Below are 12,202 nucleotides of genomic sequence, written 5' to 3' on the forward strand. Positions count from 1 at the left end.
TTCCTCGGTCTTGAGGTGGCATATTCCACACAGGGGATCTTCATATCTCAGCAGAAGTACATGATTGATTTATTGGCAGAAACAGGGAAGACTGGGTGTAAGCCAATCTCTACTCTAATAGATCCAAAATATAAGTTAGGAGAAGCTAAAAAAGAACCAGTTGTGGATAAAAGAATGTATTAGAGATTGGTTGACAGACTCATATACCTTGCTCACACTCGACCAGACATAACATATTCTGTAAGTATGATCAGTCAATTCATGCATGATCCTAAAGAACCTAAGAGAACCTAATCTTCTGGTTGCCTATAGGGTACTGCATTACTTGAAAGACTATCCGGGAAAAGGAACCTTGTTCAAAAGGAATGACACTCTTACTCTGGAAGCCTACACCGACGCTGACTATGCTGGCTCCCTAGTGGATAGAAGATCAATTACAGGATATTGTACTTTTCTTAGAGGTAATCTAATGACATGGAGGAGCAAGAAGCAGAATGTAGTGGCAAGATCATCTGCAGAATCAAAGTTCAGGGTTATTGCTCAATGATTATGTGAATTACTGTGGCTGAGAATCATTTTGGATGATTTGAGAATCCAATGGGAGGGTCCTATGAAGCTCTACTGTGACAACAAGTCAGCTATTAATATAGCTCATAATCCTATACAACATGATAGGATAAAGCATATTGAAATTGATAGACATTTCATCAAAGAAAAACTGGAGGAAGGGTTAGTTTGTCGTATATGTCATATATTCCATCAGAAAGACAATTAGCCGATATTCTAATAAAGGGGCTGAACAGTTCAAGTTTCCATGATCCTGTATCCAAGCTGGGAATGGAAGACATATATTCCTCAGCTTGAGGGGGAGTGTCGAGATGTGTCTGAGATGGAAATAAGGTTGGGAGAATTAATTCTAATTCCCTTAGTTAAGGGAATTAAAATTAATTGGTAATCCCTTAAATTAAGGGAATTAGAATTAATTTGTAATCCCTTAAATTAAGAGAATTGGTGAAATAGTTTCCTACTTTTTTTCTACTTGTAATCTCCTATATAATACCTTGTATTATCAATTCAAAGAAGTAAGTGAAATACAAAAGTATTTTTCTGATTTCCCACATCCGCCACTGGAGCTACATCAACCCTATCACAAATATATTCATTTCACATGTGTCTCTAAGTGTAAGTCACTCATACACCTAAGCATTCTCATGTCAGCAACACTAAACTTTGTTTTATGCTTCTCTTTTAAATGCCAAAATTCTGTGCCATAGAGAATTTAATTGTTGAACTCACCACCATCATATAATTTTTTTTTAAAGTCTAAGCAGTACTTTTTTATCACACAATAAGTCTGATGCATTCCTCCACTCCAACCAAAATACACCATTCTTTCTATTAAGATTAAAAAAAAATATTTTAAGATTATTTTTTAGCAAAGCTTAATGATAAATATACCAAAAAAATTATAAAAAAGTAGTTAAAAGAAATTATTAACTATTCAAGAATGCGAAAGATAAAATGGTTGAGGAATGGTTATTAAAAGAGGCCATTTGGAATAAAAAAAAAAACCTTGTGTCAAACTCAATGAGATTTAGAGTGAAGAGTTTAATTAATGAGATGCTAAGAGAGAGCCCACATAAGTCTTGATATATATGATATGTTATTTAAAATAATTTTTAAGTGGAGTTAGTAGGTACATAATTTTATTTCAAAATTTAAACGTTTGATTGTAGAATATTGCATTGCAATTTGGAAATACAAGGACGCTGGTAAGAATTGCAAATTGGGTAGTAAGCCTAGGTAAATTTATAAATTTTTATGATTTATATGGTAGGCCAGGTATGATGACCTATAAAAGTGAGTATTATGGTGTATGTTTTTTTCCAGTTTTGGTTTACCAAAAAACAAATATTGCTTAAATCAAAGACATTTAGGAAATTTGAAAAATACCACTGAAATCCTTATATATGTGTGTGTGTGTGTATATATATATATATATATATAATAAACATTTTAGTTTTGAATATTAAAAAATGGCATTTCACAATTGTTATGATCATTGAGCTAACAATGTGTTGGTCATAAAGCCATACAGTGATGTTATGCGCTAATTTAATGGAACAAAGGTCTTGAAAAATTATATTGACATTGGAGAGCCAATTTGGTTTTAATGAAAGGAAGAAGAATGCTGTGGCATTTCTTTTTTTAAAGCCATTAATGAAAAATCTGGAGGGTAACAAAAATATCTTCATATGATTTTTATTGACCTCACAAGAAACATGATTTTGGAGAGGAGATATCTAAGGTATAGTGAGTTTATGACTAAATATTTATTGTTTTAATTTGTTTTGGAGATATCTGCAATAAATTTTTTAAATTTAGTACTTTGTTATATGATATTTACATGTTTTTGTCCTCATAGGGGAGACTCCGTCAAAGTAAGAAAAATATTATAACAATTGAATCGAAGCTCTAAAAGAAAGCTTTTTTATAATTAATAGTAGGAAGGTTGAGTAAATATTTTGTTATTTCATTTAAAGTAAATTAATTAAGTGTCAATTAGTAAGTTGGGAGCCTCATTTGTGACTAATGTATGATAAGTTTGAACGTTCTGGGGATGCCCTATGCCCTCTTGAAGGCTAATGTTATATAAATACCAATTGATAGGCATTACATGAATCTTATACGTCTTAAAGTCTTGGTAACATGCAACAATATTTGTTACTGGCCTTTTTGTTGTTGGATCTCTTTTTCATATTATAATTATGGAAGATTTACATACCTATCACTCAATTAAAATATATTTACATATCATACATGCCAACTTAACTATGCATGAAAATGTGCATTTCACATTTTAACAGTTAAAATGGTGGAATTTTTAATGTGATATGAAAGATTTGAGTGGTATAAATATAAAAAATAAAATCTATCTATGAGATATGTTATATGTAAATATATAAAAGTTGGGTAGTGTGTATGTAAATTCCCCCATGATTATTTACAAAATAAGCCTATGTGGCAGACTCTGACCCTACGGAAATCATTATAATCCTTCCTAGAACTTCATATCTTTATGTCTTATATATGCATGTAACTTATGCATTTATGACCATGATTACACCAGTTCTATTACAAGTGACACTCTACATGCTTAGTGGTTAATTCGATTTTTGAAAATGCTGAAGTAGAATAAGCGGCTGGAAATGCTTAGGTTTGTTCATCCTCTCAATTTGTATTTATATACAAAATTACAAATAAAAAAGGAAATAAATATTTATGTAAAAAATAGCATTTAGTTATCTGTCATTTGATTATTTAAAGATCTCCGATTGATGCCGAGGGAGCAATCGGTTGGCTCGTACTTTCTCTTATTTGTATATGAATCCATGAGAGAGGTATTATCTTATAAGTTGCACTTGCATGAAACCTTGCGGGTTTTTATATATATGTGTAAAATAATGAGATTCTTATGCTATTATATTGTTTTTTTTTTGTTTAAATGGTTATATCAGTCTCCCTAATTTTCTTTTAGGATTTATAAAATCTTTTTACCAGGTGAAGATAAGGAACTGGTTAAATGGCATCGAAAGTACAAATATAGTTGGGCTTACTGCTAGATTTGGTTCCTCTCTGCCAAGACATTCTGCTGAAGCCCATCAATGGCCCATTGCTCTTGCCAATCCCTTCAACTGCTGTGCCAATCTGACTCCAAAGGTTCTTCTTTATTTCTTATCTGTTTTTTCGCTCTCATTGTCTAATTTATGCCTGCACCATTTATTTACACTTTATAACTGCTGAAAACTATGGCATGCTGGTTTTTTTTTGTTTCAATCTTAAGTTGTATAGTTTGAGGGGAAGCTTCCCTCAAGTTTAGTTCTCCTTCACTCATGCTAACTTCACCATTATAATGGCACTTCTTTGTAAGTGGCATTTACATACATACCACCCAATTCATATGTATTTATATATCTAACACCTAAATATTACTTTTTACATTTATATCACCCAAAATTTTCATATCACACCAAAATACAATCATTTTAACTTTTAGAAAGTGTAATACGTATGGGTAAGGTGGCCTATATGTAAAAATTGATGTTTAGGTGTTAGATATTTGAATACATAAGAATTGAGTGGTATGCATGTAAATCTACCTTGCTTTTTACTGAGTGAATATAAATCATCCTTGTTCCTTTGATTAGCTTTTTATTATTTTCTATTATTAGAAGGGAGAGAGACTTATGAAGAAGTACAACATTACTTCATTCTCTTCATTGTGCAACCATATGCGTCCTTACTTATAGGCAAGAGAAGAGAACAATAATGTAAAATACAATAGGAAGATTACATACATTTCACACAATTCCCATGAATTTATATGTCTAACACCTAAACTTCAATGTTTACATACATACCACCTTACCTATGCATGAAAAGGTGCATTCACTTTTTAGAACTTAAAATGGTGGTGTTTTTGGTGTGGTATGAAATATTTGGGTTGTAAATGTAAAAGTAAAATCTAGGCATTAGTTATGTAAATACATAGGAATTGGGTGGTATCTATGTAAATGCCCAATATAATAAATGAGAATATTCCTTAATAATGAAATGTAAGAATAATAATAATAATAATAATAATAATAATAATAATAAATGATTGAGGAATTGCTACACCCCGTGTCTGGAAGGCAGTTCAATCCGGTAACGTAGGACATGATGAAATGAATTGAACATGTTTTGTATTCTCATAAGGGAAATGTTATGCAAATAATAACAGAAAGAGATTAAAAAAAAATTATTCCATAAATAATGATACAGCTGTTATAACTGGAAAAAAATGAGATAACTGAAAGAAACTAAAATGAAAATAGGGAATCAACAACCCAATCAAAAAAAAAAAAATATATAATAAATTACACGAAACTAGAAAATACCAAAATATAGATGGGAAGGAGGGGGGCGGGGTTCGGTCCCTTAAATAGTTGAAAGGGGATGTATCAAATGAAAGAAAAAAGGGAAAGGCAGCAACTGGGGGTGAGAGAAAGAAAAGGAAAGGCTTGGGAGTCCCAATTGGGGGGGTGGGGGGGTGCTAGGTGATGGCTTTGAGCGAAACCTCAAAACGGGAAGGAGGGAGGCAGGGTTCGGTCCCTTAAAAAGTTGAAAGGGGTTGTATCAAATGAAAGAAAAAGGGAAAGGCGGCAAGAGGGGGTGAGAGAAAGAAAAGGGAAGGCTTGGGAGTCCCAATCGGGAAGACAACGGGAAAAGGAAAGGGAGAAAATTCATTTGTAAGATAGCAGGAGAAATTGGAAAAATTTTTAGTGAGGAAGCAATGGTAATTTCGGTGCTTGCATATTACGCTTATTAAAAGAATTTTGTCCCCAAATTCATACTGGCGTTTACATCAATTCAACTTGTAAGAAAATTATGTATGTAGGATGTATATGTGTTTTGTTAATAACAACTCACACTAATCAATGTAGCATGTATATGTGTTTTGTTAATAACAAATCACAATAATAAAACCATTGGGTGACAGGCAAGGATGAGTTAGATGACACAACTAATATGATCAGTGAATGTATTAAATAAAACAATGCAATAAATGTGATTTGATATAACATGAATGAGTGTGATGCCCCAAAGTTAAACAATTTTATTGCCAGTTGCTTTAAAATAGACCTATCACCGCATCGGGAGCTTCACGGGCTTCTTTTCGAGTCATAACAATGCTCGAGGTGGAATCTCCTGCATGGGCTGCTCTGGAGCCTGAGATCATTGACTCTTGTACTGCACCATTGTAATATGTCGATATGTTAGAGGCGGCTGCTGGTGCTGTTGATACTGCAATCCTAGAGAACATTTTTGATGTGGATGAGACACCATCACTTGTTGCGACTGCTGCTAGTGCTGAAGGTAGTATTGACATGTCTGTCTGTTATCATCTTGTTTTTGGTGTCAACCTTTATTAGACTTACCCCACTCATTCTTATGATGCTTGTCATTTCTCGTTTATTGTAGGCTTAGTTTGGGTTGGTAAGGGACAATCCTTGATCTTGTGTTCGGTGTTATAACAGTTAAAACACTTTTCAGTTGCTGGTTGCAAGGTATATGGTGCTCTTCCCACTGTGAGCGCAATTAGACCTATTCTTTGGTTTTTCTTTGGGTTGCTTCTTTTGTGGTTATTCATTTCCTTTCATTTTATGCGGTCTTTTCTTCACAAGAATTCATCCCTATTTCAGCATGTATAGCTCGGTCTACCAATTCTATATAGGTAGTACACTCCACAATCAAGAGATACCTTTGAATGTCCTCTCTCAAGTTAATAAGTAGGTGGCAGATCGTCTAATTTTCATGTTGATTAATCACACGAATGAAATTGACGATTCTGACAAATTGCATCTCGTACTCTCGAACGGTCTTTGTTCCTTGCTCCAGCGTAAGTCGTTCATGAGCTTGGTTCAATCCGCTAAAGGGAAGTATTTTTCTTGGAACAATCTCTAGAAATCTGCCCAGAAAGTTATTGTCTGGTCCAAACATGTTGCGGCGGTAATTTTCCTACCAGTCGTCAACTTCTTCGCTCAACTGGAATGCCACAATGTGAACCTTACAATCCTCATGACATTTTATTCCTCAAAGTCTCTTTTCAATATCATGCAACCATACATTTGACTTGATTAGTTCCACAATGCCATTGAAGGCAGGATGATGCATATTCAGAAACTGGTTCACCACTCGATCGATGACACTCATTGATCATCGTCGTTGGTTGATTAAGTTGTGTCTCCATGGCGACCACTAGTGTACTGTTTGAGTGGCTTATAGGCCGATTGCGCCTTTTGCTGAATAGCTTGGACAGCTCGTGAAATTAGCTTGTAGTGCTTAAGTAACATTTTGGGTCATCACCTCCACGAGAATTGTCATGTTAAGATTTAGTATTCCATTAGTCCCGGTGGTTTGAGCAGAACCAGCGTGACAACGGTTAGGGGTGCGAAGACCCCTAGGATAGACACATCATATATAGTAGCTCTATGTACTCCTCTTCCATGAGTGACTGTAGCGCCTCTTCTTTTCTGAGTCATTTTTAAGCAATTGAAAGATACACAAAATCAAAATTGTTTGAATATCGACTAACAAGAATAACATATCCTTTACCCAATCTTAAAGAAACAAGGGATGTGGAATGCGAAGACAAAGAATGTGAAATGCAAAGACAAAGGATATCAAGTACAAAATACGAGGGAAATTGAATGCAAAACATAGGCTCTGATACCACTCATTCACACCCCGAGTTTGGAAGGTGGTACATCTCGACAATGCAAGACATAATGAAATGAGTTGAACTTGTTTTGTATTCACGAAAGAAAAAAATAATCTGCAAATAATAACAATAAGAAATAAAAATAAATAAAATTTATTCTATTAATATGGATACGACTATTATAATTGAAAAAAAATGATATAACTGACAAAATCTAAATCGAAAATAGTGAAACAACTACCCAACTCGGAAAGAATATATAATAACTTATACATAACTTAAAAATACCAACATTTAATCAAAAACTGGAAAGTCTGCTCTGATGTAGACGACCCGGGAAGTGGCTAGATGAAACCTGATATAGAAATATCAACTGTTGAGTCTGAAAATCAAACTTAGCAAATAACTATTTATTAAAATATAAACAATAAAGAAATGAGGCATGCTGTATGACTTATAATTATGAAAATTTTACTGTGTATAACAAAATTTGGAAAAACTATCACGTACATATGATCATGAATATGAGTGACTTGAATACATGCACTTTTATGTAGATATTAATATGTTACAATATCAGATGTTTTTGCGCAGATATGACTCATCAATCATTTAACACAACCTGATGATATACAATTTCAGTATATACATATATATACATTTATATACATGTAATTATATTTATATATAATCGATTTACTATGACACTCTGAAACAAGGAAATGTATGCACCAATCTTATAAAAATCTATTGATTTCTGTGAAGTGACGTGTCCGACTAACTATAACAAAAGGATTTAATATCGATATAACAATATTGTAATATTAATTTTATTTTATGCATCACAATCAAAATATGGAAATATAACTACAAAATGTCCACCATTATTTTATAAACAGTTATGGAATTGTAATATTGAAATTTCGCATATCAATGCAAAAAAAAATAGTAATTATTGCAACTTGACATGTGAGTAATTAAATATGAGTCTATGTAGTAATAAAACAAGGTTAATTATACATGAAAATAATTATGAACACAATAAAATTTACTGCAATTGTATTAATGAAATTTAAATGATATGAATGACGAACTTACAATTATCTAGGAATCTAATACAATTAGCAAGGATAACGCTTTTATCTTGGAAGGGTACGTTTATCGTATAATAAAAAGCTGTAACTTACTTTGAGACGACAAACTTGATACTTCTACGAGTTTGACGGTTTGATTATTGATCCTACACTAATTAGAAAATAAGATTAAATATTTATAAAATTAAACTTATTTATTCATTAAATTAAGTGTATTCTAATAAACGTACAAAGTAATATAAAAAAAAAGAAATTATTGACTTAATTAACTTTAACTAATATAATCAAAGTAATATTTTATTTTTGTTTTATTTTGATATAGGGGAAAATTGAAATTTCTGAATGGATTTTACTTGTGTAACACCTTAAATTTTAATAATAGAAAAAAAATGACGTCTATAAATCCTATGAGCTCTTAAAACCAGTTTCACCTCTGGTTTGCCTTTGATGCCGGCTTAGGTAACCCATTGGAAGATGTATTACAGAATTCGAAGGAGCTGAAGTGCGAGGGAAAGACGAGTGTTACCTTCCTTGATTGTTTCGGGTAGGAGCGGGAGAAAGGAGGAGAAAGACGTCATTATCCCGTCATTGTCTGCTCCAATCACGATGAGGGTTTCGGGCACGAAAGCAAGAGGAAGGGGAGCTTGGTGATGGTCTCAAGTGAAGCCGTGAGACTGTAAAGGTTGGAGGCGGGGTTCGGTCCCTTAAATAACTGAGGGGAGGGAGTGATATCAAGCGAAAGAAAAAAGGGCGGGAGGAAGAAAAGGAGAGGTGTGGGAGTCCTAATCAGGAAGGCAACTGAAAAAGGAAAGGGAGAAAATTCATTCGTGTGATAACAGGAGAAACAAGAAAAAATTTCGGTGCGAAAGAAAAGGTCACTTCGGTGCTTACAATACTACCTTTCAATACTACTTGACTGAAACAATTGGGGAAATCAAGAGTTTCTCCACTCCACTCAATCATGTTTTTTTTTTCTAGTGTTTAGGTTTTTGAATTAGCAATTAACCTCAAAAAAAAAAGGAAACAAAAAAGGAAATTTACATTAGCAGCACACAATTCTTATGGATTTTTGTATCTCAGAACTTAACTTTCATATTTACACACATAGCACTTTACATATACATGAAAAGGTGGATTTGAATATTAAAAAGTGATAATTAGTGTAATTTTTGATGTGATACAAGAAAATTGAGTGCTCAATGTGTACGTACAGAAGTTTTGGTGTGAATATATAAATCCATAAGAATTGAGTGCTATGTATGCAAATGCGGCGCACCCCACACCCTCCGCCCAAAAAAATAAATAGAAAATTGCTATTAACCTTTGTGGCTTAGTCCATCCCACCTCAACTACTTTAATTTTCTTTTATCATCTATGCTCTTCATCGTAGCTGAAAATGGTATCTGTAGGAGCCTTGTAAAAATTTAATACTATTAAATTCGGAATATCGTGTCTACAATCATGACAACATAGGTTATTTATAGAATTTATGCTCTATAGCCACTCCATAGCTATATGAAGGGAAACTAAGATAGCTTATAACTAACATACACCGTTAAAACTTGAAATTTGTTGGGATAGTTACAAACAACGATCTAACATATATAAATAGATATAAGACCATACTTATATGATATTTATTGCATATTCTGGTTATAATAGTCAGCATATGTGCTAATTTAGATATGGTGGCATAGAAGATATAAACTTGAGTTTAAAAATCTTAGTGATCAAACACGAATTAGTTGAAGGCTTAATTGCCCAAAGATTGTGAGTATGATAACATGAGCTTTATATACGAACAGTGAAAGTAAGGTGACTCTGATGCAAAGAGTTAGCAGTGAGATCCTTGTAAAAAATATAACAAATTCTATATGTGGATCCCTGCAAGGAAGACCCACATCTAACTTTCTTATAATTGCATTAAAGTTTAATTACTTACGGCTATGGAAAATGCAAATAAAGTCCGTCCTTAAAAGAGTTCATTGTCATGCAGTTTATTTGGTGTCATTTTAGTCCCAGAGTATATAGAAGCGTCAAATTAGTCCCAGATTCCTTAATTTGGGGCTAAAATTGTTCTTCGTGAGAACTATTACTAAATTGACACTTTATAAACACTGGGACTAAAATGACCCCCCTGCAAAGAATTTGGGGACTATTTTGACATTTTTCTGGCCCTTAAAAATGGCTACCGATTTAGTGCTTTGGATGTTCTTTATGGTTTTCTGCTAGCTGAGACATCTTTCTCTTAAACTGAATTATTAAAGTATTAGCATTCTAACTTGTTGATCAAATCTGTTGCTGCTTCATTGATTTTGCTGTTTTTTTTTTGGTGTTGCATGAAATTGATTTAGGCCCCATTTGACATTACTTTTATTTCCTATTTTTTTAATTTTTTAAAACATGTTTTGTTGGTATAATTTTAATATGCCTTTTTTTTGTTTTAAAAATACTCAAAATATTTATAAGATGTTCTAAATATTTTTAAAAATGACAATCTCAATCAAATATGTTTTAATTCAAATAAAAAAGATCTCAAACAGCCTCTTAACAATTAGGAAGTTTTCTTTGCTTCAGCTATCAAATTCGATCGTCTTGGCCACTCGTGGAGATTGCACATTTACAGCGAAGGCAATTTTTGCGCAGACAGGTGGTGCAACAGGCTTACTGGTGATAAATGATGATGAAGGTTAACTTTTATGACACATCAATGATGCTATTCTTTATTTTTTTGTTTTTTTTATTTTAAGTTTATATTGCAAATTTATCTTTTCATGGAGATTATTAGCTTTATTTTTAAACCTGTTCCTGTGTTGTAGAACTTTACAAGATGGTATGCAGTGACAACGATACTTCAATCGCTATCACTATTCCCGTGGTGATGATACCAAAATCAGCTGGAGATCGGTTATCGGATTTGTTGGCTAATGGAGGGAGAGGTGAACTTTAGTTTTAAGGGTTTACTGAATATAAATGTGCTTAATTTTGGCAAATATTCTACCATTTTTATTCTGCTGATGTTTAGAAATTTTTCTTTTTTTATGCGATAACATGTGCTGATCTTTTTTATATGCTGAATGTGAAGCATGCATTGCTTAAGCGTAGTTTATATCTTCCTCTATCACCATTTTTATCTTACTGTTAATACCTTGGAAGATTTACGTACGCACGATCAATTCTTATCTATTTACATGTCTAACAACTGAACTTCAATTTTTACAAGCATAACACTATACATATGCATGACATGGTGGTTTGTGGCATGCTAATTAATACAAAAGAGGTGAGAGTTTTGGGAAGATTCAAAGAATATAATTCTTACCATGCTAACATCTTCGAGCTACGCCAAATAATTTTTAGAAAGGTTATTTGTTTGGGGAATTTACATGCATACCACCCAATTCTTATGTATTTACATATCTAATACCAAAATTTTAATTTTTACACTTATACCACCCATATCTTTCATATCACATTGAAATGTGAAATACACATTTTCATGCATATGTAAGGTATGTATGTAAAAATTGAAGGTTAGGTATTAGATATGTAAATACATAGGAATTGAGTGGTATTTATGCAAATCATCATATTTGTACATACAAAACCAATGCACTTAAAATATTATGTGTTTAAGTTGCTATTTAAGGGTTGGTTTCGTCTGGATCTAAGTTTGTTATCTCAAGTTTGGAAGTAGATCATTAAAGTTGAAGTTATATCAAGAATTTTTTAGTAAAATGTATGATTTATCAAAAGTATCATTTAAAGATTGATGCCGAGTATTTTGTTTCCGTTGAAGTTCAGAAGTCTTGTGGGATATAACTTTATTTTTTCGAGAAGTAAG

The 12,202-nt window shown here is 32.8% G+C and overlaps 1 protein-coding gene across 1 annotated transcript in view; it reads left to right on the plus strand.

The window, feature by feature from the left end:
- LOC110018417 (signal peptide peptidase-like 2) overlaps positions 1-12,202 on the plus strand; it is a gene marked incomplete in the record, with an annotated part of 29,785 nt that overhangs the window by 6,259 nt on the left and 11,324 nt on the right. The window contains 3 exon segments of the mRNA XM_020715725.1: positions 3,562-3,720; positions 10,936-11,047; positions 11,178-11,297. Coding sequence (XP_020571384.1) covers positions 3,562-3,720; positions 10,936-11,047; positions 11,178-11,297 — 391 coding nt within the window.

This window comes from Phalaenopsis equestris, unplaced genomic scaffold (assembly GCF_001263595.1).
Source record: "Phalaenopsis equestris unplaced genomic scaffold, ASM126359v1 Scaffold000022, whole genome shotgun sequence".
NCBI lineage: Eukaryota > Viridiplantae > Streptophyta > Magnoliopsida > Asparagales > Orchidaceae > Phalaenopsis > Phalaenopsis equestris.